The 27213-nt window shown below is 43.4% G+C and overlaps 1 protein-coding gene across 1 annotated transcript in view; it reads right to left on the bottom strand.

Annotated features, from left to right (window-relative positions):
* The window catches only part of LOC121606778 (EGF-like repeat and discoidin I-like domain-containing protein 3), a 106139-nt gene extending 80816 nt beyond the window's left edge, over positions 1-25323 (bottom strand). The window contains exon 1 of the mRNA XM_041937315.1: positions 25051-25323. Coding sequence (XP_041793249.1) covers positions 25051-25114 — 64 coding nt within the window. The 5' untranslated portion in view covers positions 25115-25323. The remainder of the gene's footprint in view (positions 1-25050) is intronic.
* Positions 25324-27213: the final 1890 nt, after the last annotated feature.

Below are 27213 nucleotides of genomic sequence, written 5' to 3' on the forward strand. Positions count from 1 at the left end.
AGTTTTTTTTGTTCATCCAAGTGGTGAATCATAAAAGTACATAAAGTACTGAGTGTACAATACACTGGGCTGGTAAGATTTATGCTCACAGCTGTTGGTGTTCCATATATGAGTCAAAACACCCCATTGTGACTTGCGTCATATGGCCTATTTCCCATGGAAATGACCGCCGTTTGAGCACAACTGCTTAACAATTATTGTCTGACCAGACAAAATGTACTCCACATCTAACACATACGTTAGACGATGAGCCAAGTGTGCTGGGTGGGACACAGCTGCAGACAAAAGTGGCTTCATCTCACGTTAATATGTAATGTATCCTCTGCAAATCATGGGTGTTAGCATTCCTCGATATGACACTGATGAGGACCTTTGTTTACACACCCTGACAAGCAATGAAACACTGCAAAAGCTCTTAAGGAGGAAGCTGGTTGGGTCAGCAGACTCTGACAGGGTTGCGCGGTTCAAAGATGGCGTTCTTTCTCCAAACTTAAACAAGAAGTTTCAGTCGCCTAACTTCATGCAGACCTTGACCATAAAGCAGGCATGCGTAGTTTTTTGCGTTGTTATGCACAAGTGACTTATTGTGTCAGTATGAACCAAAGATTTTTCAAAGGTTCGTTTAAATGTGGGTTTTCTAAAGGTCTTTTCATGTTGCAACGGGCAGCTTTATTTTCTGTTTTATCATTCTATTAAATCGTGAATTTTATTGTGCCATTCCTTTCAGAAAGGATTCAAAGAGGAAACTATTCAGTGAATCACTGCTGTTGAGGCCACTGCTATAAATACTCTGTTGGAAAGGTTGTAATATTGTATCACAAAGTAGAAAAAGAATAGCATGAAATAACATACTGGTAGGATAGTAGGAAATTGGTGCTATGCTGATACTTACAATCAGTAAAAAAGCCAAAAAACAAAATGTTCTTTTAGTCATATCCTGGTAACACGACTGACCACATGTGCTTTTCTTGGGGCGACGAACTGTTTCTGCTCATAAAATCCTGCAAATATAACATCGTCCAATTTCCCTCCACATAAAAACTGTCATCAAAGCCAAACCAGCAGATTTCCCTCAGCTGTTGGGCTAAAAACAGACACATAATGAATCTTGAAACAATCACGAAATACGGCTCGAGCGTGCTTGCGCCACGCTGTATCTCAAAAAGGTGCTTTGATATGTATAAACACAGAGGAATCAGTTCACTTTAAGGTCTATCATGCCTTTCAAAGTGGTGAAAACCGCACATTAGAGCTGCAGCAGATACAACATCAAACAGCGTGTTTTAATATTCTCCTTAAGTATATTCAGCAACAAAACTACTCTGCCAACCAAAAAACTACAAGTTAGTTTATTTTGTCCACTGAACGTGTTACATGGGAATCCTGCAGACGCGTGTTTTCTCATGTTTTCCTTTGGGTAGTTCACCGTATGTGACAGACAGGCAAACAAGGGCATTATCCAACACATTGTTCCATTTGGCTCAACAAATGGAAACATCTTGAAACTGCACTAAGACATTTGTAAACATGGAAGGTTCTGGAGATGACTTTTTTAAATTGCCCCTCCTCCTCCCCTGCTGAAGGTCCTCTCTCTTGCACGATGAGCCTCCATCCTGGGACATATTGGTTTAATCTGACTGACACCCGGGAGGCAGTAATAACCATCCATAATCTAAATGGGGAACCAGCCAGCCTGTCCAGCACAGGGCCGATATGACCTCAAGGTGTTCAGTGGAGATAGAGGGGCTGGTGCACAGGTTGAACAAATGCAAAACACACACACACACACACACACACACACACATACAGAGGAGGATACACATGCATATATCAAAACACAAAATGACTGAGACCAGTGAATTCACAACAGAAACAGAATTCACGTCAATAGCAGCGTGCTATTTTGCTTAAGCAGGGCGGGTGACTGGAGGCATTTAAATTACATGAAATCAATAACACAATATGGATCAACAGTAAATTTAAAAATATTTATGTAATAACCTACATTTCTTCCCCAATAGTGACAAATCTATAAAACCATGTTTCACAAAACAAATGTGACGAAATCGGATTAATTCGATCCCGTATAGGCTGCTTTTATCAGTCAGAGGTGAAATGAGGTGCAACCACGTTCTATTAACTGTAAAAGGTGAATTAATATATGAATCTTAACATGCATCTGAAGCAGCTCATTCATTCAGTTCTACAGAGCAGAGTCGAGGAGAAAAGCGCATCATCGCCGCGTCCCTTTAATAAGGCTGCATATTCAGTTGTGCTGTTTCTGAGACATCAGACCTGAAGCAGACTGTTCCTGTGCATTAAACACAGGAATCATTAAGTTCAGTTCAGTTTATATCAGTAAACAGTGTAACAGTGACCACCTCACTGTGAACACCAGGATGTACACTGAGCAAGCAAACAAGACATCAATGCATGAGACTGACCTCAAAATCCACCCACCATGTTATATATAGTTACTATGTATAGGTACTCTTACCAGCAGCCCATAGTGAGGTGTTGTAAGAGTTCAGGGTTAGCAGTGAAATCTGGCTCAACAGAAACCAGAAAATCACTACAAAACTGAACCAGAGCTTCAGCATAATGAGAAAATAAAGAGGGTCACATACGGCTCTGCTGCACGGCATCTGAAGACCGAGTGAGTGGCAAGATTTTTGGAGATGCGTCACCGAGGCGGTGGTCGTGATACATCTGTGCGAGGTGCCAACAGGGAAACGGAACGTGTGAAATGCATTTGGATCACCTCTGATAAAGCATCACAGTAGCACAAACTGACAGACACCCAGAAATGGAATCAGAGAAGGTGAGAGAAAAAGAGACAAAACACTCAAAAATTAGAGAGGCAAACAATGCCGTCATCCTATTGGTTAATTACTTAAACTGCTAAAATGATAGAGAGACATTCTGTGGTCAGTAAAGTGTTTCATCTGGTCTGTGGTCGTGTTCAGTTTGTTCCTCTTTAATGTGGCCTCTTCAAATTTAGATAAGTGAAAGCTTAACCCCACTCGAATTCTTACCAGCTGTGAGCATCCTGGCAAATAATATAGGTGATTTTGCCGACAGTGAACACAGACTACGTGTTGAGATGACAAAAGGTTTGGAGAACAAAGCCTAGACAGGATACTTGTCACCTGTCTCATTTACCAGTATGAGAGGTCGGCTGAGTGATGAGATACAGGACATAGTGTGAACACTGAAAAGAGTTCATGTAACGCATGTAGGGCTTTAATAAAGTCTGTGTAGGTGTGAGATTAACACGCTGCTTCATTCGTCAATTTCCATTAAAGAGAAAAACATGTGAGAGATGATTGTCCATTGGCTGCAATGATGAGATAAATATATGTGCATCGGTTCGAGTGGGACAATATGTCCCGGGCTTTTTCACTGTTGCTTCCTTAGCATTCGCATTAACCCAATAACCCTGTAACCCTTCTGTAATAAAGATGAAAGTGTTGTTTTGATGTAGCCACATTAGTCTGGGTGAGAGGTCAACACAATGATTGCAAATACTGCATTTATGATTGCGTCATGGGAGGCAGCGACTGTTTCATCATGTTGGGTTTGATGGTGCTGACCTGGTGGATGTTTTAGCGGGAACGTTGTGGAGGAACTCCTTTTTAATAGTTAGTTATTTACCATAACAGGCTTTCTGAGGACCAGTGTTATATATTGTATGAGTGGTTGCCCCTCTGAACTGGTACTTATAAAGATAAAAGTAAAATAGTGTTGTGTTTGATTGTTTTAGAAGTTTAAGATAATGAGCCTATAGATAAGATTGGTCCGCACAGGTTATACTGTGACTGCTAATGTTGCTTGTGTTTGGCAATGACAACATTTATGTCTCACTAACCTGCACTCAACACATCCTAATACTATATAATTCAAAGTATTGATCATATGTTGTGAACTGCAGTTGCAGGTGTTGCTGCAGGAAACTTCTTTGCATTGATTATGTTGCAAACATTAGTGATTCGCCTGGATGTAACAACTGAAAACCCAGACAATGATGGCTGCTACGGCACCACAACTTAGCCCCATCTGACTTGATGGCTCTGTAAAGCCTATCACTCTTACCTTCATGGCCGGTCGGCCCGAGACAAAGTCAGAAACAATCCGGGTAATGGATCGTACTTCCATTTAGCGGCGTGGCATTGAGAGTGACAGTCAGCTGTCACTGCTAATGCTGGCAGCCCAGACACCACTCACTGGGGCTGACAAATCCTGTTTGTGTCTGTCAAGTGTCGCATGTTATGAATCTCAAGCAGTAAAAACTTTTGTTGGAGTTTTTAACGTGTCTTTCCTGCATTTGGCAGCGAGTAGGAGATGGAAGCTTTTTCTAATCGTGATACAGTAGCTTGAAGAAAGACAGAATCCATGAAATTATCGCACAAACCAGTTTAATTTGCCACGGGGCTGCATTTAATTACTGCATGACTCAAGTCACAGTGTAAAATGTTCCATGTGTTTTCAGCTATAAATGAGCAGTATTAATTTTCACAATCAACTTGCCAGGCAGCTGCAGAGTAAGAATGACATAAATTGTTGTGGACTAGCTGAAATGCTAATTCCAGGTGGGAGTTATCATTAATATGAGTGCGACTATTTGGCAGATCCGCATTTACGCTCACAAAGTTTCAATGCTGCTCATATTGCACTGACAGAATATCTGGAAAAGTGGACTAGACAGGTGAAAGAGTTAAGACTTTGCGTTGCTAGATAGATGCAGAATTCAGTCCAGCTGGGAATTCATTTTCGCTTTTCTGATAGAAAATTAAGCAAAAACTGCCTAAAGTTGGGTTGTTGTTTTTTTTTTTGTTTTTTTTTGCAAATGAGGATTGACTTAGCTGCAGTGTGGCACATATGGCAATCTGTGTACATGCACTACATTAGCACTACAGATATCACCTTTCCTTGTACCCCCTACACACCCACACACGCGCACACTCACTCTGCAACCCCCAGCAGATGTTCACTGCATATCTGTCTCCCACGTAACATCACCCTTAAAAGTGTTTGTTCCATCATAGCAGGGCTTATTAACATTAAATCATCTCGCTATGGAGTGGGTGGCTAACTGTGAAATGACTCACAGACACAATACCAACAATAATTAGGGAGGCATTGTTGATGCTCTTCCTACTAATGACAAGGAAGTGCAGCAGCAAACCCCTTTGTATCAAGCCGAGTGGTAAACACTGTCTGTAAGTAAATAACCCATCCATCCTCATTTTACTTTTTTTTTGTCGGAGGAGCAGGAGTGCAGTGCAGAGTCCTCCATTAATGACACGTGGTTTAGAAAGGAAAAAAAAACAAGAACATACACCACGCTCCAGGATGAGATCAGGGATTTCTTCCTTCCAACTCATCTGTCTTGGATGCTTTATGCGCTATTGTGACCTCTTTTGATGACTGAATGAATATGAAAAATATAGACCGTACTTTTTCTGACAGATACTACAACTGTGGTATGGTTTATGTTGTATTTGTACCTTAGAGGTGTATTTCCTAATATCGCAGGGGAAGCACTGCCAAAACAGTTTATTATGGGAATACGCCTATCATCCATCACTGCTCAATAAAGCAGTGATGGATGATGGCCGTTTTCAAAATTCTAACATTAGTGTGCTAATTTCACTAGCAAGCAGATCTAAAATAACACCGAATATGGAGATTCAATCGGTATATTCACTGGGAGTCTTTGTTAGTAATAAATGGTATCATATTCACAATAATCCAGAAACAGCCTGAGTTGAATGAAAGAAACCATAAAACTGTTCAAAATCCATAACCGCACAGGCTGTGTGCTGTCTGCGATTGCATGTGGAGGCCATGTTCAGTCAAATAGAGCATCAAATTGCTTTTCCAAGCATAACATAAAGGAACTGGACTTATGGCGTCGTGCTTGTATGCCTCCACAAACCAGTCATGTTGCAGTTTACTTCCGTGTCTGTACAGACATCATATAATACATGCAGTGAAGAATTTCAAGTCTTTAAAGGTATTAAGTGTATGTTTAGGCGAAATGGAAGTCATCACTGTTTTGACACTTATGATTCCAGTGAATAATTTCCACTTAGAAGCTTCCTGAAGCTTCTTCCATTCTGCACATTAATGGGAGCCGTTCCTCATCCCAGTAGAGAATGTAAGGATACAGGATGTCGTCTGCTGTATAGATTGTGAAGCCCCTCGAGGCGAACTTTTGATTCGATAAATAACACCGGTTTGAATTGACTTTGTTGAGCTTTGCTGTTCCTGTTCTGCTGTGTGTTGTAGCAACAACAGAAGACGATGATTCAAATCTGGATGCTCCTGCAAAGAAGCTACAAATTATAAAATGTGGAGGCTTCACACAATCATACAATGAGCGCAGTTTCAAAGTGGGCACCCAAGATGAGCGTCACCAATTCAGTATCCGACCACATGTGAAACATGGTCACAATCTGCCTTCTGTTCCTGAGTTACGTTGCAGAATAATGGCCCGAAAAGTGTGGGTGCAGAACATTATGATGTCACAGTGAAGTTGACCTTTGACCTTTCAGATGCAAAATGTCATCACTTCATTATTTTATCCCCTGAGACATTTGTTGAAATTTAGTCATAATTAGCAAATGAATGCTTGAGCTACGGCCAAAAATGTGGTTTTGAGAGGTCACAGTGACCTCTGACCAGCCAAAATCCCTAAGTCCAAGTCGACATTTCTGCCAAATTTGGAGAAATTCCCTCGACATGGTCCTGAAATATCGTTTTCCGGACAGATGGGCGGACAAACTACCTGACCACAATGCCTCCAGCCATGGCTGTTGCCGGCGTGGATGCATGAAAGCCCACCTGATCAGACTGTCTAAATGGACTGGTTCTTGTTTTGTGGTCAATACAGAGTGCAGTCATGCCAAAGGCCTGATTCATTCTGTGTTTTTGACATGTAATCAATGCGTTTTTTTAGAAGTCCGCTCCTCAGTGTCAGTGTGCAAAACTGAAAAGTGTCAACAGATAATATATGTTTTCTATAGTGCTATGGTCAGTATTGATTGTCCGTCCCCTACAGGAGGCGACCTAAATAACACAGAAGTAAACAAAATTGATCTTTTTTTCTGACAGTTGTCAATAAAAAGCAATCCCTGATGCTGGTAATTGAAGTTGTGTACAAATTCTCAGATTCAATAGACTCCTCAGGCAGCAGATGGAAAACTGAAGCACGCGGCACGCCATCCAGTCTGATAACAAAACGACGAATTATAGATTAATTATTGCTATTCTTTCAGAAGTAATTCCAAACTGAATAACGGTCGTTGCACCGTTTAATGAGCAACAGCCAGATGCCTTGGCACAGACGCTGGTTCGCATGGCAGTGCAGCAAGTGTTCCTTTCCATCAGAGACATGTTTTTGCATCTTTTGTGTCCTGTTGTGCAGAAATCTTATATCTATGGTAGATGAGAACATGCATCACATTTAGCTCAGATGGATGAGGTGGTCGGGGATTAAACCTGCCAAGGTAAAGATCCCAGGATTGCTTCATGGGACACGGAATGTGTTGTGTTCCCTCCAGTTTGGAAAAAAAGAAACCAACATTAACAGTATGAGACCATCTCTGCTGCTGATACTGCAAAACTTAAATGTATTAATACCACAACACTTGCAGTATGAACATGTGGATGAAAAACTTATCAGGTTTTACTTTTTGTGGCTTTGAAAACAGCAAATAAAACATAAAGCCAGTATATACAGAGAAGACGCCCCCCCAGGATGAATGTATATTTATTTGATCTGTGTATTCAAATGAATAATGCAAATAAGGATTATAACCGCAACAGTGGCAAGAAGGAAAATGGAGCAGGGAGGTAGAGAAGAAGGGAAGGAAGCAGAAACAGCAGCACGAGCTGTGGAGCAAATGCCTTCATATGAGGCAGCTCACCACCACCTTAAAGGAGCAGCTCACACCAAAATCACTGCCTCCAACCTCGTGTCTGTGTGTATGTGTGAACGAACAGTAAATACAAGCAAATAAGCTCCCTGAGCGCTAAAGCACAACAACCCCATCATGATGCTCAAGCTGTTTCCAGAAATCGTATGGCAATTTTCCTCCACTTTTGAATCACAAACCGCTGTTTACCTCAATGATCTGAGATGGAACTCTAAACTTTGACTCCCATTGCCTTTTGAAAAGAAATACATGTACAGTTTTCAGTGATACGATCATGTGTGGCATGAAAAGCTGCTGTCATGGGCTGGAGATGCACGCAAACAACTACTACAGCTGCCATCTTAACGTTTTAATGTGACGCAAAGAATCGTCAGTGCCAGGGGTAAAACGATTGAACAAAACGCCGTTATCATTCCATTCCTTTCATCAACATTACCGGCCGTGACGCCGTGGTTGTGCCGATATGGGTCACGCAGCTTTTATGCACCTTAAAATCGTCGGAGGCCATGCAAAAGAAAGATGTGTTTAAAGGTCATCTTGAATACTCTCCTCGAGCAGCGCTGCTTTAAATTCAGCCGGAGAGCCTCTGAAGGTAGCACAATTGTCCATGCAGAGATTTGTCTCAACACTGTACACGAGCAGAAGCAAGGGAAGCACATCACTGTAAGCCAGCATAACTGACAGGAATACTATCAGAACAGCTGGCAGTGTTCTAGGAAAGGCTGGAAAAAGCTTGTGCTTCAGGGGTAGGGCTTAGCAATGTGACGATCACACAGCCGGTGACCAGTTATAATGTTATCACAATGCCCCTGTTAAATATATATATATATACACACACTCACACAGAGCTCCAGAGTGGTGCTCGCTGCTGAAGATTTTAGGTGCACCAGCAGAAAATGTAGGAGCAACACTTAAATCAACATGCAATGCAACACACTCATTTTTTCCCCCCATCTGAACTGTATTATTGATAAATGCTTTGCTCATAAATAAACAATTTAGAGAAAGAACGATCTTCAAAGTCAAGTGCATCCGCTAGACCGCAGTCTGGTTTGTGGACTCCCATGAACTGGTCCAACGCGGGCTGAATGCACATTATATACTGAGCGTCTTCATGCGTGAAGTAAGTGTATCTTCACGATGCTGCGTTTTTAGAAATCACGGTCGCCTCTCTGGTCCAGGCGCTGCCTCACCCCCTCTTCCCCTCCTCGGGGTGGATCTGCTCTCACGGGTGGAGTTACAAACAAACACCTGCGTACGGGCTGTTGAAGCGATCAGATAATCGTTCAAATGTTTTGTTCTTTTGTGATTTTTTTTTTTCTTTCTGTCGCACTCAATTATGAAATTTTGCCTCACTGTCTCCAAAAATTGTCACAAAATGCGACTGGTCGCGGTCTGGAGCCATGATACACATATATTTACACTGCGGCTATTCAAATCCCATTTTGCAACTTTTTTTAAAATGAAAGAGAAAGCCGAAATAAAAGAAGCCATCAATCCACGCCGAGCGATCTCGTCCTCCATTGTGCGTCTTCTTGCTCGCTGAATGACAAAGAATCCAAACTTGAAAGAGTAAACTGGATCTTTGTTTCCTTGCCAAGTGTGTATGTGAAGTGTAATTTGTTCACATCAAAGACGAGAAGAGAAAACCCTGACTCATTCCACAGCATTCCACATTGTTAGTGTAGAAAGGGAGGAGGGGTGAAACTCTCACTCCTCCTAATTGGATGTAATAGCTGGAGGGAATAAGCTCGCTGTGGCCTCGGGGAGAGGAAAGCGAGGAGAGAAAGGAGATGCTTAGAGAGGGCTGAAAATGCTAAACATCCATGGAAGAGCAGAAAGACAGAAAAGCGTGGTCCTAGTGAGTTGAACACATACAATAAACAGCCTACTGTTCAGAAGCAGATCTACAGAGCAGAAGAAGAAAGGAAGATGCAGGAATCTGGACTGGAATTAATCTGGAGAGGAGAGAGACAGAAGAGAGAGAGAGAGAGATTTCCAAAAGCAGCACTTCAAACGCGTGAAATGGTAACGATAACAGCGAGCATGCTGGCCGCTAACTCTGCGGAAGCATTGGAGAGGACCCAGTCCACAGAGAAGAGATCTGGGTCTTCATTGCGGGGACATTTGAAGATGAGAGAAACCTTAGGTGCTCCTGTGAAGTCAGTCAATTGCTGAGGGCAGTCCTTTAAACTTTCCTCCTCGATGAGTTTGACTGATTCCTACAGCTGCTGGAACTGAGGCGAAATGGGCCAGCATTAATATTTCCAGAGATCCGACCAGTGATTTCCTCATTTCAAACAGGTTGAAATCGAAGCGCTCGGCCAGACCAGGAGTTAGGACAAGGAAATTTCAGCTTGCAATGGGACTGGCTGCAAAATCAACCTGTGCTGAGCTTTCGTGCAACTTTGACATGCAGATTTGAGCCAGTGACCAATAGCTGTCAACTGTCTTGACGGTGCTAACCCGAGACCAGAGAGTCCAAAATAAAAGGAGCTATGATATTAGCTTTGTAGTATCATGCTATTATATTTCACACTGCAGTGTTGGGATTATAAACATCTCCACGAAAGTGACGTGGCATGGCTTGAAGTCTGAGACACACACATCAATTTGTGATGCCTAGAATGTGCAGGGAGGCATATCTTTGTTGTCTTTGGACACAGCCTGGCTAGCTGTTTCCCCCTGTTTCCAGTCTTTATGCTAAGCTAGGCTAACCCACTGCTGGTTGGAGACATGAGAGTGGTGTCAATCTTCTCATCTAACTCTCAGCAGGGAGGTGGTTAAGCCTATTTCTCAAAATGTCAAACTGTGTCTTATTGTGTCTTATTTCCAGTCTGCAAAGGAGACTGCACACAATGTCACTCGGCTTCCAGCACCATCTACTTTGCCAGGAAGCAGAAATAGATTTCGCCACTTCGTGGTGTGAGCAGGCACCAACACAGACTGGAAAGATCAGCAGGGAACAGACATATAATGCAACTTGTTTTTGTCTTTTTTTTAAGTTAATCTTATTCATCTGTTGCTGGGCATGAAACAAACTATTGTCTCAATTCCACGACGATTTAAACTCTGGGCAAGCCTAACAAAACCTAGAGGAGTCACAGCCCGGAGCCAGCACCCATAATAAATATGGTGTGGCTGAGCCTTGGTCACTGTGAGGTTAGAGGCTTCACCCAGCGTAACCATCACCTCAAAGGCGTCTTCTCTTTAGATTCTTTGGCATAAAAAACAACTTCTGTTGCCACAAAATCCTCCGACCACAGCAGTGACAGGAGCAGGGATCTTTCCTCTCAGCCAGAGGTTTCCTACCCTCTCAGGTCTGGGTTATCTCAAACCGCTTTCTCTGAGAAATGCTTTTAATCGTTTACGAAGACCACTTCCACTGCTGCTCTCGCTTCACACTGGGAGTGAACCGAATTTGCTTTTCAGAGAGTCTGTGCTGAGATGTATTCCCACAGGAGTCCTAAATTCTAGATAAGACCACCAAGGCTAGAGTGTGTGGAATGATGAAGATCTGAACTGTGCTCAGAAATAAGATTGGCTTGAAGGGAGGGGTTCAATAAAAAAAAAAAGAAACAAAGCCCACCTAGCTTTTGTCTTTTCTGTAGTGTAAAGGTCTCCGTCCTTGTTAGGAATAAGCTGCTCCCCCATACTGCCCTCTATTGCTCTCATTACTGTGTATCCTGCCTCAGCCAACTCTAAGTCCTGCAGAGGTGCCCAGAGGGCTTTTGTCAGAGGATAAGATCGATACCTGTCCTCATCATGGGCCAGGGGCAGCGATAATGCACCCAGCGCAGGGTCTGGAGGGTTCACAGGATTTTGCAGCAACCTGGGACCAAGGAACCGTTACCCAGGTACAATATGAACCTCGAAGACACTACGGAATAAAAACGTGCAGTGGTTCCAAAATGAGCAGGTTTTAAGATTTCCTTCCACCACGCTGCCATTATAAATCAGAATAAACCAAGATCAGATGCAGCAGCACCAGCTTATATAAATGCTACAGGCTCAGTTAAGCAAAGCCCAGGAGGTCCAACCTTACAGATCCAACACAACACAATGTACCTGAGCATTTCTTTCTTTCATATACAGCATCCTCTCATGCCACTGCAGGCTCAATAAAATATAAATACTCTTACCACTACATCAAGTCGAGCCATAAGTTAGCTAACCTCTGACCGCCCTTAGCTGGTCATACATCGTAAAGTGATTTATTTCATGTGATGGCTTCGGCAGATAACCGTTAAAAACTGCTGAGATGCAAGTTAACTGCTGCGCCAGTATCTCTTTTAGGTTTACTGTCCCTTTAGGGACAACGAATGAGGATTACGACACTGCTAGTATTGTAACACAGTTATTTATGCGTTCTAAAGGTTGGCAGGACTATTGAGTTGACAAATATAACTGCTCTAATCTTTGACATAAAGGCAATAATAGAGTATAGCCATCCGAAACTATGCAACTAACAGGAGAGTTGACAGTTTTAGAAGACTTTCAGAGATGCCTTTAAAACCTCATTTGCACCTCATCTTTCACTCCTTCAGTTATCGTTTAAGCCTTCAGTAAAAAAAAACAACTGGGCTCCAGACACTCATGTCAATCCAGAAGTAAACAATTAGTAAATCACCAAAACAAACTGTTGTTATGTCTGAATCCCGCTCGGCTGTAAATCAAAGACCGGCAGAGAAACATAGCATCAAGGCCCAATGATGGATTGTCTTAATTAACATAATATATAATAATTCACATCCATCCTCTTCCAGGTTCTCCCTAATTAAGAGTCAGCTAAGCTCTTATGGTTTAGTAAACATTTCACAGTATTATTTACGATAATGGCATTGCATGGAGAGAGTGATGTCATCTGCGGTGACATTCAATTTAGAAAGGTTGCAGTTAGCAGATCGCCGCTGCGATGTACAGTTTGTACACGCGTGTGGCAGTATAACACGGGGCTGTCATGCCATTAGTGCCTGAAAATCAAGCCGGGAGTTTCAGGTCTAAGAGGAGAGGTATCAGTATCTCCTGCTGAGCTGGAGCTACAGTCACCGGCTGGACAGCTGATGCCACAGCTCGCGGCTCGATCCAGGTTTGCAACACGCCCCCCCTCCCATCTCTGTGCCCCCTCCGCCTCGTTTCTCTGCACGCTCATTACAGATGCCCTACTTTGCTCGTGAGCCAGGAGATGCCGCGCTAGCCTCATTACAAACTCGGAAACCTCCTGTCTTTTGCACCTTTTTCTCCCAGACAAGATCTCCCACATTCGCGCTTGTACCCCAGCAGCGGCATAAAAAGATTCATCAAACATGTATAAAGAAAGCGGAGCTCACATCTCATCTGAATCTCGGTAACCGCTGAAGAGGAAGGTGTCGGTGATGGGAAGCGCCAGTGCAGATTAGCAGGCGAGGGAAGAAGAAGGGGCGAGAGGGAAAACGCGTTTTACTTGAAAACTGTGTCACTAATTCGCAGGATTGATGCATATTCAACAGCACATGAAGGCATTTCTGTGACCCTGTTCGTTAAATGTTTACCTCATTAGCTCTCTTGTTGTCATGATGTTCTCTGTGTGGCATTTTGGATGAAAGGGAAATTATGCCACACAAACACACTCTGTGACTGAGCAAGCCTCTGATTCAAAATTCACAAAGGATGCAGCACTACAGCAAATTAAAATGTTTAGTGTTTTTTTTCTGTGTTTTTGCATGTGTTAGAGACAGGGGGACACAGACGGCTTCAAAGAATGAATTACGAGTTTGACAAATCACAGGAAAGCATTAAAGTGACTATTATTCTTATATGGGCTTGTGTTTCTTTGCATTACAGGAAACATTTTTGGGAAATATGCTTATTCGCTTATACGACAGGACCTAGATGAGGAGCTCGATGCCACTCTCATGTGCGTCTGATCAAGCCAGCGAAGCTAGAGAAGGTCAGCATAAAGACTGGAAAGAAGGAGAAACAACTATTCTGGCACCAAAAACACGCCTACCAGCCCCTCTAAAGCTCCCTAATTATCACATTACAGCTTGTTTGTTTAAACTGTAAAATAAAATAAAATAAAAAAGTTATGGAAAACAGTGTGGGGGGGTTCGTGTGCCAGACTATTTATTGGCTAGTTGTGACTTTCTGGCATCTCCACTGCTTGCCTGGCACAGTCCGGGTGACTGCAAGACTTCTGTAACTTTTAGATGTAAGCTAAGCTAACAGCTTGCTAGCTCCAGCTACATATTGAAAAGGATATGAGAATGGCATTGATCTTCTCATCTAATGTTTGCAAAATGAGGAAGCGTCCTTAGAATCCTCGTCAATTTAAGACATATTGGTTTTATTGGAGTTGTAGCTCATGTGATCACCTGCATCACTTTTACTTGGTTCAAGGGAAAATTTTAACTAGCTTTCTATCATTACATTGTAGGTAGTGGATGCAAATGACCAATATCACAGTTCCTTCCATGTTGCCTGGTCCCAGAGCTCCCCACTCATTGGCCAGCCAGATTTTGCTATAGGGCTGTTCTTTGAGATGCAGTTTGCACTTTTTGCACGCCCGCCTTGGACAGTCAGATCCGGAGATCGGCAGCTCACAACACGAAACTCAGATTAAACTGTCAAACTAGGCAGTGTTCGTAAAATATGAACCAGGACTGCCTATTTCTTGCCTCAAATCTTTCCAGAAACACAGTTTAGTTCACTGTTTAGCTGTAATATATGACTTAGTTTGTGACCAGGCCACCATGGCTTCAAACCAGATGAGCCAAAACCAAGCACCACCCAACTCGCACTACATCAGCAGGAGCGTTTATTGGTCCAGTGCAGCTCATTACATTCCGGTTGTTGTATTTTTTTTCTACCTTTTGAATAAAAGGGAGCACCAAAGCCCCTTTTATCTGTTCTCGCTGGTCATGCAGCACCAATAAAGAAATATTTGAGCCTTTCTGCTGCATAGAAAGCCCAGTTTTATACTTCTTTAAGGTCATACCGGCAATTTAAACAGTGAAAAGCAGGGAAGCTGCATGTGAAGTCGCTCTGTTACACCACACGCATGTTAGAAGTACATGAAGAGGTAGTTACAAAATATCTTCTGATCCTTGTTCCATTCATACTTCACACTGGCTGGCCTAAGCTGTGCATTGTGTGTACTGAAAAGGGCAGGCCTTGACAAATTGAATTTTTTCATCCTGCTTACCCCTTGGTCAGTGAATTTCATGTAGCAGGAGCTGCTTACTCCGAGCCTCCGTCTGCAGCAAGACAAGGCTCAGTGGAGGGTAGCTCTATGAGTGGTAATGCACAGTCACGGGCGATTACTGAACATGAAAATATTACGAAATAGCTACTTATCGGTGGGGTTTTTTTGTGTCTCTTTGACTAAACACCCATTCCATTTCAGCTGCAGAGGCAAAAAAATAAGCAGGTGAATCACTTTACACACATATTGGAAATGAATAACGGGTGTATGACTGAACGACAGCATCGGACACACACGCGTCAGACACAAACAGATAAGCATGGATCTGCGAAATAAGCAATCAAACATGACGAGTCCGACATGCAGTGATATGATAGTTTTATTCGTAACATCAAATCGACGCCCAGCTGCAGCGGCCACCTAACAACCGCGGTTTGATGTGTTATAATTATAACTTCTGGAGTTTGTGCGCGTGTGTGAGGCTGACAGCGAGGAAGAGAGAGCGAGATATCCCACCAAGATTCCTCTGAAAGGCACAGAACCTGAAGTTCTTCTTCTTCTCCAGCTGCTAATTTAACTTGTCAGGCACCTCACAGCCTCAACACGAGGTACAGAGCAGGATTTACAAGCAGAGGCTTCACGCTGTACTTCAGCACGATTTCGCCTCCATCTGCAGTGGTGCACACCTACCGAGAACAGCTGAGGCAGGTTAGAAAGATCACACTTGTAAATATTTCATGCACCTCAAACAGTGGTGAATAATACAGAGACCATACCGTCCAACTCCCTGGATTAGAAGCAAAACAGAAGAAGTATGACAACATTCAGCCAGGCGGTGGAATTAGCTTGTATGTGCAACCAGAGGGTGAGCAAAATTTCTTTAAACAAACCTTTAAAGGAATGTAAAGTAATGTTTTGAAGCTGCGCAGATCATGCAGAAATCTTTTGAAGCTCAAAGCCTCCGCCATATTCTTTTACCTGATGTCCCTGCACTGTAAATACACAGTGACACAACCTATACAAGCAGATGCAGCAGCACTCGGCTTGTCCTCGGTTTTATCATCGAACTGAAATAAAAAGAAGCTTTAAAGCAGAAAAAACACAAGTTAAATGGCGTCCGCTGCGAAAGCGCATCGCTGCCCGTCGGCGTTGAGATGGATTCGACTTCTCCCTGCCAAAAAGTCAGAAAGACCTCTTGCTCTTTGTCCCTCGCTGCCCGTCAGGGCTCATCTGAAACCAGCGACTACAGGCGGCCTTGTGGCTTGTTGTCGCTGCCTCACACTCAGAGGGACTTGATTGCACACATATCAGGTTATTAGGACTTCAGTTTGCCTATGATTGCCTCATACGCCCTTAAAAATAAGAATTTGGAGAAAAAAGTAATCTAATCATCAGTTTCACGCCTGCACCTAACAGTCGCCAAAATGGTGCAACTTGTTGCAACTAATGCCCTTTTTTTTCAGTGACAATGGACGGTGATTACACAGCTGAGAGGATGATTTTTTTTTTTTTGGGGGGGGGGTGTAATGGACTTTACTTTAAAGTTTGAAGGTGAGTGGTTGCTGTTCATTGAACCTCACATTAAAAGGGATTTTTCATCCTGGCTCCCAGCTCTCCCTCTCTCTCTCCGTCTCCCTCCCTTCCCTCTCCCGTGTCTGGAATTACACGCCACAAGGGTAATCTAAAACATCTGGACAGGAGATATTCCACTTTAAAAAAATTGCACTTCACATCTCAATGGACGGCATGCAATTTATGCCATTACCTCAAACAAGCCTACTGAAAAGCACTTGGCACTGGTCCAGGCCGGTTTCTCCACATTCGAGTTGAAGGACGTGCCTTCAGTTGGAATGTGCCATTTGCAGATTGTTAATATCAAACAACATATCAAGAACATATTTTAGCATTTCTTTCAACAGATACACTCTTTCTTGCTCTCAGCCGCTCACCAAACACCCCCTTGTTGGCATTTAGCACAATTTAGTATAAAAGCAGGCCGGCTGACACGATAAATAAAGGGATGCTGTTTTTGTTTTTTGGCAAACGAGTGAAGTGCGGCTGCACATCCACGCTGTGCAGAAGAGCCAGAATTGCTGCCTAGACTTCGCGTGATGACATTTCTGGGTTACCTCTCCGAGCTGCGAGCACACAAACCCACACAACTGCACGCACACACACACACAAACAGAGGAGAACACAGCGTCTTCAGCACAGGTACTGTATTGGCATATTCAAATATGAGTTAAAATGCTGTAAACTACCGAGCTGATGAAGTCTGGGGATGAGATGAACAAACAAATCCTCAAACACATCTTGCAAGAGAGGAAAAAGGAAGGTTGACGGGGAGATAATAGGCAAAGATGGATGGCAACTGGCACAATAATGCACATTCACAGAGGAGAAAAGGGTTAAGTTACCTTTTTTTTAACCCTGGTATGTTTTAACCCTGGGGGCTCGTGATTCCAATATGCCTCTAGAATAGGAATAAGTAGCCCACATCTCCTCAGGGCTTGTTGGAAGTAAGAACTTAAGCCACCTGCACCCATCTGATCTCAAATAAGCAGATTGAATTTATTGAGAATGCAGCGACGTTCCAGAGCCCAGAGACTTTATCAGACCAAAGCAAAGCTCATTGCTTAAACTCCACAATCTTATTTTGACTAAAGCAGGCTTAACTTCAGTCTGCAGCAACCAAAGCATGCCCGTCCAATAAATACAGGCAGAAATGTTGCAAGTGTCGGGTTTATTCGAGAAATTACCCACAAAATCTCCTCCCATCACAAACTTAATATGGCCTGGCCTACACACACCTGCTATAAAACTGAAAGCATCACACACACATTGTTAGGAAAGAGAGTCTTTGAGAGACGGAAAAACTGCATAAATTACAGGCGCACACTTCACATAAAAGACATTTATGCCCTCACACACAGCAGATATTAGATCACAAAAATGTGCCAGGAGCTGGCTTTTTGTGTAAAGATAAAACACTGAAACATTCAAAGGTTTCTGGAGTGATTACGGCCATGCATGAGCTTTAAACTGTGCAGGAAAAAAAAAGACATTTCCATTTTTAATCTCACTGTCTTCAAGCTTTGGTCTCACAGTAAAGCCTGAACAGGCTGAAACCGCTCACACCTCCTCAGATTTACAGGCTGCTGCAGTTCCGCACTTAATCCAAAATAATTTATTCGGCTTATTGATCTGCCATGGAAAGGTGGACTCTTTCGCTCACGGCCAACACTGATAATGAATGTCTGATTCTGTTCTGACACCTCCCTGACAGGAAGGGTGGGTCCAAAGCGGATCGGCATCCACACACACTACAATGCAAAAACTGTGCTTGGCTCGCGTTAGGAATGCAATGTAAATCCACCCTGATGCTTGTCAGTGTGCCTCACATCTCCCTTCTCACACACACACACACAAACATGCACAAGCCGTCTAGCAAGAGCCGAACACTCTGACTCACTTCTTATGTGTAGAGGCAGGGCCGTAACAGAACAAAACAATTAAAAAAAAGCAAAAGAGATTCATTTATACAGTAATTACATGGCACGATTGTCGGAAGAGACTGCAGGCTTCAACTTGACGTGCTTTTTGTTTGCAATGAACAGCTATTTAGTCAATACTTAGTCTGGACCCTTGCTTGTTAAATTATATTGAAGAGACATTACAGCTGCCACGCACAGAGCAGATAGACAGAAAAACTGTATAGATTCACAGTACGGTATACGTTGACATAAAAAGAGAAGGATGAAATTTCCTGCTTTGCCATTTCATGCACAGGCAATAGAAGCAGAGCAGCTTCAGGAACGAGGCCAATCTAAATTTCTTTGGAGTGCATTTCTCAGATTAAGAGCTCTAATCTTATTCGAGTGTTGATTTCCAAAATGCACTCCGTGTTTGATGATGCCAGGTTGGTAGAGGAGTCTCAGCTAATGTTTTCTAATGCAATTAGCACGACGCATCCGAACCACCTCGAGTGCTATTGTTGAGAAAACTGAAAGCTGTATAAACATACAGCGTGGTCTAATGTGACTTACTGCGATAAGCATTATGAAGGTACTGCAGTGTTGAATGTAAAGCCACGTATGTGAACTCACTGCGCCTAATGAGTATTTACCTTGGCCTCTATATTAAGCCACAGCAAACACTGCGGTGGATATAGTATAATATCATATGAGTATATATTACATAACAGTAAGATTTTTTTAGAATAATTTGAAAAGAATTTCAGCCAGGAGCAGTGTGAGTAAATGAAAATGTGCAGTTCATCTCCTGCACAGCTTATAGTCCTATCAGTAGAATGACTGTGCAGTGATTAACTTTCTGCTATCAAGAAGAATCTTAAAGAATGCTGTTCAGTACCAAGTGTTTAAAACTTTACTTCACCAGCACATTTACGTCGGTTTGTCCAGACACATATCATCGCCTCAGCAAACGATGCACCTTCAGGATGTCTGGCTGTCAGGATGATGCATCTAAACGTCGGCCTGCTACAACTAAACTGATGGATATCTTGTGGTGGCCAAGTTTTTGATCTTGTGTGGGTACCATAATACCTTTTTAACTTAGAAGCATGTAAACATCTCATAAAAGTTTCATGAAACACGCTGCAATGCCGTTATTGGGCAAAATAAGTGTTTCTTTATAAATGTTAATGCACGCGGTAATTAAAGTGTCAAAGGATGTTGGGTAATATGCATATGCACTAAGAGTGGCACTGTTAACATTTCACACAGCCATTAATATCTTCTTTCCTCACGTTTTGAGGGTGGGATTAGCCCCTCCACACACACGGAACGGAGCAGAGACAGGAAGTGAAGTGTTGTCGGTACCGTTACAAACCGCGAACAACACGCTAACTTGTTTATGGATTGGGTGTTTCAAACTGAACTTAACCAGAGAATATTTGGTTAAAACAAATCAGTGCTGCTGTTTTGCCTTCATTGTTCTCTGTAAAGTTTGCTGAAAATCATGTGATGTAGCCCCAGTGCACCAGACTCCATTTAAAAAAATAGCCTTTTAAGCGCTGCTTCGCCTCCCAGCCTGTCATATGATACCTTTCAAACGGAGGCAATTTGGCCTCGTGTGCTCTGATGAATTTGGCGTGCTGTGAACACACCAGTCGTAATTGTGTTTGAATGAGAACTTAACTCCTGACATTTGCTGCTGGTGTTCTTCGCCACTGTTTTGGAAGAAGGAAATAATGGGAGTAGCAGGTGGTCCAGCTTTAAAGGTGACGTATCTTCTTTTAAAACAAGTGCTGTACGCTGGATCAAATCTGGGCCGACGTGAAGGCTGGTTCAGGTGGATTTCAAAGAGTGACTGACAGTCTTCGGTGAGATTACACCGGCATGTGAGCAAAGACACTTTACAGAGAGTTTAAGGTCAGAGTACACCCCCTTATAACCATCCACTGACAGCAAGACAAGCTACTGTGCCGTAATGTTGAATAGGGTTTAAATGAACTTGTTGCATGTTTAAAATTATTTGTCTAAGCAACAGTTTAAGGTCAGCTGTAGCATAAAATGACATTACCTCCTTCAGGCTAAATGTGCTCTGTCTGGATGGCTTTGGATGTCTCTTTATATGCGTTTCTTTTTATAAGACCTGACTCAGTAAAGTAGTCCCCAACAATATGTTCCAGCTGTTTGAATTTCCGGCAAGTTATCATCTAACTTCATCATCCGCTACACTTTGTGCCACATGCACTGTGGGCCTGCTCGTGCCTCCCAAAGTTGACTCATTAATCGTGACCGAGTGGGATTACTTAAAACCAGCATGTGGTCTCATGAATGCTCAAACTGTGACAGGGTGGGCTGCTGCATATTCTTCGCTGACACACACTCGATGTGAAATGACACTACAAACGAAACATTCGTATAATCTTTTTGCTGTTTCAGAGGGCTCTTTCCGCCTTTTTTTCCCCCTTCCTGGCAGACTCATGGTCTGAATTTTGACACCGGCATTAATAGAGTGCTAAGAAGGTCGCAGCTTAAGCCAGCTGTCATAACGTTACATGCAGCTTTTAGCAAACGTTAGACCTTTAACATGCCTGGGAGAAGTCAGAATCAGTGTTTCCAGAGTTTTGTGAATTGAAAACATGCGACTTCGATTTAAGGATTAGGGAAAGTCTTATGTGAAAAGGAGGCAACTTCAGTGCCGACCAGTCCTTGCGTTTGTCTTTTGTCTGTGTGCTGAGTTTAAACACAGGTTCTTTTCAATCTCTGATACACAAATGCAGAGTCGATCAGCCCGAATCACCCTGAAAATATAGAACTGGGCCTAAAGCACAGCACGTCGCCAAAGCCGATCTTTTGGTTGAGGGAGACACACATGACTGGTCTGGTGATTACTCAATTACAAGGTGGAAATCCAATACAAAGACACAGCAAAACAACAGCGACATGGTCATTTTGTTTCTGTCTGAAAGCTTATGTGTGTGTCTTTGCTCAGACAGCTTATTTTACCGCCTCATCTCAGGGCCGTGTTCAGGTTCTCTGGTAAGCACTTCCTCAGTGTGTGTCCTTGCAACCTCTACAACCGTCCCACTAGTGCCCTCCGCAATAAGTCAAGCATGAAATGTAGGCAGGACAACAGAGGCCAGACTAGAGCGAAGACAAATAGCACTGTATCCATTAACTTGTCAGCGCAGGAGACAAATGAACTCTCCTTCAATTATTAATGGGATTAAAGAACATCTGCATTGACAATGAGTAGCCCAATCAAGTTCTGCAAACCTGAGAAAAATAAAGACAGTGGCCAGTGTCAGCTCCACAGCGTGGGAGGGCTTTGTGGTAAGACTGACTCCTATGGTCCGATAGCCCGCGTTGCATTGTCTTACGCGTGGGTTGTCGTCCAATGACTTGCTTCGATTTCGTTGGTTATCATGGCTGCTGATCTGACAGAGGTCTGACCCCTCTCGACTGATTGAAGACTGTGCCATTTAAAACCAGAGTGAAGGGCACCGCAGAGGTAGGTTGCAAGTCATTGTTACTAAAAGTCACCTGTACATCAACCGTAATCTTCAGTGGCCTGTAATGTAATGAGCTTTTAAATTAGATTGCTATCATCAGCACGCATTTAACATCTTCTATAAAATACGATTCATCAGATGTTTGCTGCAGCTAGCGATTATTCTCATTGCTGACTGATCTGCAGATTATTTTCTCCATTAAGTGGAGAACAGAGCTACAATTCCTCAAAGCCTCAGATGATACATCCATGATGCTTCCTTTATTAGACCAACAGTCCGAAACCCCTCTAAATATTCAGTTATTAATCAGATGTGACAAAGAAAAGCAGCAAATCATCACATTTGAGACACTTTAAACAAAGAATCTTTGGAATTTCTGCTTAAAAATGACCCAAAATATGATCAAAATAGTTCATTTATGTGGTTTGACTAATCAATTAATGAATTTATCAACTGTGCTGCTGCAGTGAATTGTGCACAAATGTGATGTCATATATCTGCGGTGATCAATACTTCAAATAACTCATGACAATTACAGCCCACCCTGCATATACTGTAGTGAAAAGAAGCGTCTGAGGAAAATGTAGTTTAATTTAATTTAATTAGTCCCGTGTCTGAAGTTCGATGGCTCCGTGACATCCCGAGCAGTATGAAGTTACGTCCCGCCAACATTTCCATTGCCTCATATTTCCATCCAGGTCGATCGTTTATCCAAATGCACCAGATGCAGCTAGCGGGGAAGTCAGCCTTTGCCTGGAGTTTTAAACAGACAAATCAACAGTCTGCGAGCGCGACGAGGATCTCAGCGAGCCAATCCAAACCCGCAGTCACTCTAGACATGACAACTTCCTTGTCTGTGTCGAGTGAGTGAAATCTGCGAGAGAAATGAACGGTGACCAACAACATCATACTAATCATGATTCACCAATAGCAGACAATCGCTTCGCCTCTCCAGATGGCTGTCCATTTGCCTAAAAGGCTCTAATTGCGCAGCCATTATGACAAGGCTGAGACTAAAAATTAAGATGCATAAAATTCATTAAAGCTGACTGTCTACACAAACACAAAAGCATCTTACATTTCCATACAGAGGGCCCACTGGTGCAGTCATGTGCTTTGTCCAGGCGGACAGGCAGGATCCCAAACAATGTGTGAGAGTCAGCACCAGTAACGAACCGGAGGAAGTGATGTATTGCACACTGACTTGGAACAATGCAGCCTGTTTTACCTGAAGGCGAACGTTTCTACCCCATCAATTTGTTTCAGTGGACAGAGGCGCCCTGTGACATGCTCAATAGAGTGTTTGTTAGCAGCTGTCTCTGAAGACACCTGCTACCTTTGAGCCACGGGAAAAGCTAAGCACAACGTAGCTTTTGTACTGTCACGAAAGGATTTCTAATCACCACAGCACACGGCTTCATGACGGGGAGTTTGGATGCTTTGGAGCCCCTTTCAGGCTGACTCTGAGATGTTCAAAAATCAAAAAAACATCCAAGTTATGTTGCTCAAGTAGCCACCAGGGTGACCACTGTGGCTGTAAGTGTACTCACACACAGATCAGATATTGTTAACACCCTCCATCTGCTCCCAAAAGCAGCCCCTTGCTGTGAATGAGGTTACAGTTTCACTCCTCTTGGAAACAGATGTACAAAAATCCCTTTACAATACCATAAATTTAACTGGGATATGATTAATTGAGGGACAAGTTCAGGGTGTATTTTTAACTCAGCGAGCCTTGAAACGAGTGGACCCACGGCACCACGGCTCCCTGCTTCTGCTCAGCATTCATTATGCCAGCCTACCGGGGAGTGTTATGTCTTGTGACGGCTGACTGTGAGCTGACACTGCCAGGCTCAGATAGCCTCAGAAAGTCTGCTCAAGGCGCTCTCCTGGTGCAGAGGCAGAGGTCTGTCTGACATGTGTGACTCCTGAGGCGGGCATGTTGCTAAATGAACAGAGACAGGGAGGATGGCATGACCCACTTCCACGAGGGCTACACCGCTTTCTTTACACAAATCCCACAGGTACTGTTCTGCACTGTTTGTGGGAAATATACAGCAGGCAAAAGCTTAAATATTCCCAGTACTGGAAAACTGGAAGGGCAGAGGGGTGTGAAATCAACTGAATTCTGATCTGGTGGGGCAGGTGAATCTATCAGCTGTGAGCCGTTCCCTCTCTACATAAAGCAGCCTGACAGTTGTTGTTACATTAGACTTGTAATGCACAATTGACCTTCTCCTGGTGTCATCCTAGTCAATAACAGAACAGCTAATACAGGAGGCTCTTTAGCATATCTCCCCTAAGTGATAGCATCTGGGTCTGCCTGCAGCCCACATGCGAGACATCTTTCCATTAATCTTTTTTTTTTTTTTCCCCTCCTTATTCAGTTGGTGAAAGGCGGAAAAGTGGACGCGGGGCTTCCTTGTATCCTGAGGAAGCATCACAGAGGAGCGAAGCGCACAGCTGAAGATCATCACCGTGAGGGCGCGCAAAAGGCTGGAGCAGTGCACGCTTCCACCTTAAATGTGCACGCCTGATGCACGGGCTGATTTGGCCCCTGATCACAGAGACATTACGCACCGATTTAAAAAAAGAAGAAGAAGAAATGCAATCATCTGATTCATCAACTCAAACAAGTGTCAGTTAAACACAACTAAACCAATTAACTAACGAGTCGTGGGTAGATCGCAAGCGGTAGTTTTCTGCTGCCAAACCGCGCCGACAGGCTGCGCGCATACCGCAAACAATACAGGCTCTCCATACGCGCACAATACATTTTGATCTGCCATTCATGCGCGCTTAAAATAATCGATCCACTTGGTCCCTCTCAAGATGCAAATGTGCCCCGCCGCTATCGATCAGCTTGTGGTGCTCCCACGCCACAGGGCCGGTCGCGGAAGCATGTTTTGCCACCGATAATGACAGCCAGCCACTTTTCCACTCACCTTTCACACGCTGCGGGACAGCGGCGCTCAAACACAGGGCGACGGAAAGGAGAAGCGGTCCCATCCTCTCTCACGATAAACAGGTCTGACTTCCAAGGTGACGGAGGCGTGCTAAAAAAAAATCACGGAGCAATAGCCAAAAGTTCTCCCTCCTGCGCTCTGGCTGGGCTGCGGGATCTGCTCCCTGGGAGCCGCTAGTGTACGTCCTCTCAGGTAAAGTCCTCCTCTGTGACAAAGTCGGCGGAGAGACGCCCTCACCACCTGGATGTGTGTGTGTTTTTTTTTTTTTTTTTTTTTTTTTTTTTCTTTATTTATTTATTTATTCGCGCAGGAGCAAGTGAAGTGTGGCTGCCGGGTCCCCCCTGCGCTGCTGCTTCCCCCGCTCCTACCGCAGTGGTGCGATGTAGTGGTGAGAGCGACGTGTGCGCTCAAGGCTGCCGGACAACTGCCGTCAAGCCTCCGTCAGTTAGAATAATCAGCACTTCCGGTCGGCGTTTCCAAAATAAAACCTTCAAATGATTTCATTTGCATTCAAAATACGCTGCATTTGGCTCCAATAAGTACAAAAAGGGGTTAATATATTTTACCCGTATTATTCTATTAAATTTTCCTTCAGTATTTTTTCCTGCATTGATTGAAATGCTTAAGCTGTGAATGTTTTCGCAAGCAGTGTTTCACTAGCCTAGTTAAAGTTTAGTTTTATCCTCTATCGATGTTTATTCAGGACTCCATGATTTTAACTTTTCTTTGTTTTTTCAAAGTAGAAAGGAAACAAAGAAAATAATACGGTTTGTTTTGAAGGTACAATCGCCAAACATCCGGGCTAGGCGCTGCGCATTGACGCAGCCTCAGGGACAGTCCGTTTGGCTCAACGGAGGATGTGCACTTCACGGTCGGTCACAGTAAACCGACTGGGGCGCTGTCTCGCTGATGGAGACGACTCTCCCTCCTCCCTCCTCCTCCCTCCTCCTGAAGCACTTCCAAAACGCCTGGTTGGGACTTTAAATTGTGTATAATCAGCCTCTTCAGCCTTTCCTTAACCCCCTCTTTTTTTGCTTTTTTAACTCCCCCATGGCTTCCTTTTGAAGCCCGAAGAAACTGGATAGCTGTTTCAAGTACCTATTCTCTGGAAAGCCTGCTTGAGTTTTAAAGTGCTTTAAAGATCTTGAACCAGCAATTCCACCCGAAAGATTAAATTAGTCAGTTCTGTAATTCCTGACTCAAGCTGCTCATGAACACCATTCAGAAATATGTGTCTTTAGGTCTTCAGTGGACATCATATATATATGTATATATCATCTCATTAAAACGTGAGTTATCCCTTGTGTTTTTGTGGTGTCTGCTGTTCCCGGGAAGGACAGGTGTGCATGTGGTGGAATGTGATGGTCACTGAGAGAGTTCAATAATATGCAACTCAATTTAATTTCATGGATGTCAAAATTGAAGTGAGTGCAAGTGCTCCGAGCTGCTTATTTTGACTCCAATCCCGACAGTTTCAAGGCCTCGACCTGCCTCTTCCTGTTCAAAAGTCACTTCAGCTACTCAGAGGGATGGAACAGGATCTGATGCTCTTACTGAGGCTGATCCCGAGGACCATCTCGCGATGTCACCCGTCCACCCGTTCAGACACCACTGCAGAGGCGCTGCTATGAATGATGAATGATGGAACGAGGATGTACACGGCTGTAGGTATCTCGCTGAGCGGTGGCATTTTCAGAATGAGATAATTTCCACAAGGGTGGCATCACGCTGACTGTTCATGTGCCATGTGTGATATTTCAGCCACCGCTGATTGGATTTTGATTAAACTCGGAGTTAAACGAATCTGACAATTGCACTTTGGTGATTTCAGAATTACACTGATGAACCCATGGTGGGGACCATCACTACAGAACAAATCAAGAGCTGTTTTTTTTTGTTTTGTTTTGTTTTTTTTTTGCTCTATGTTCAAAATATCAAGATGTTCGTTACAACGGTGGTCCCTTGCAAGGACGTGCAATTTTATTTTTAATGTCCTCATTACCATAGGTCAGTAATTGGTCACTAGGGAGAAAGCATCGGTTTTACTTTCACACTTGTGAACTCAGTTTCTGTTTCCACACATTTTAGTGAAAATGCCCCAGAAAGAAGAGGGCAAGGCTCAGACTTTAAGCTGATGTCATC

This window comes from Chelmon rostratus, chromosome 5 (genome assembly GCF_017976325.1).
Source record: "Chelmon rostratus isolate fCheRos1 chromosome 5, fCheRos1.pri, whole genome shotgun sequence".
In the NCBI taxonomy this organism is placed as follows: Eukaryota; Metazoa; Chordata; class Actinopteri; order Chaetodontiformes; family Chaetodontidae; genus Chelmon; species Chelmon rostratus.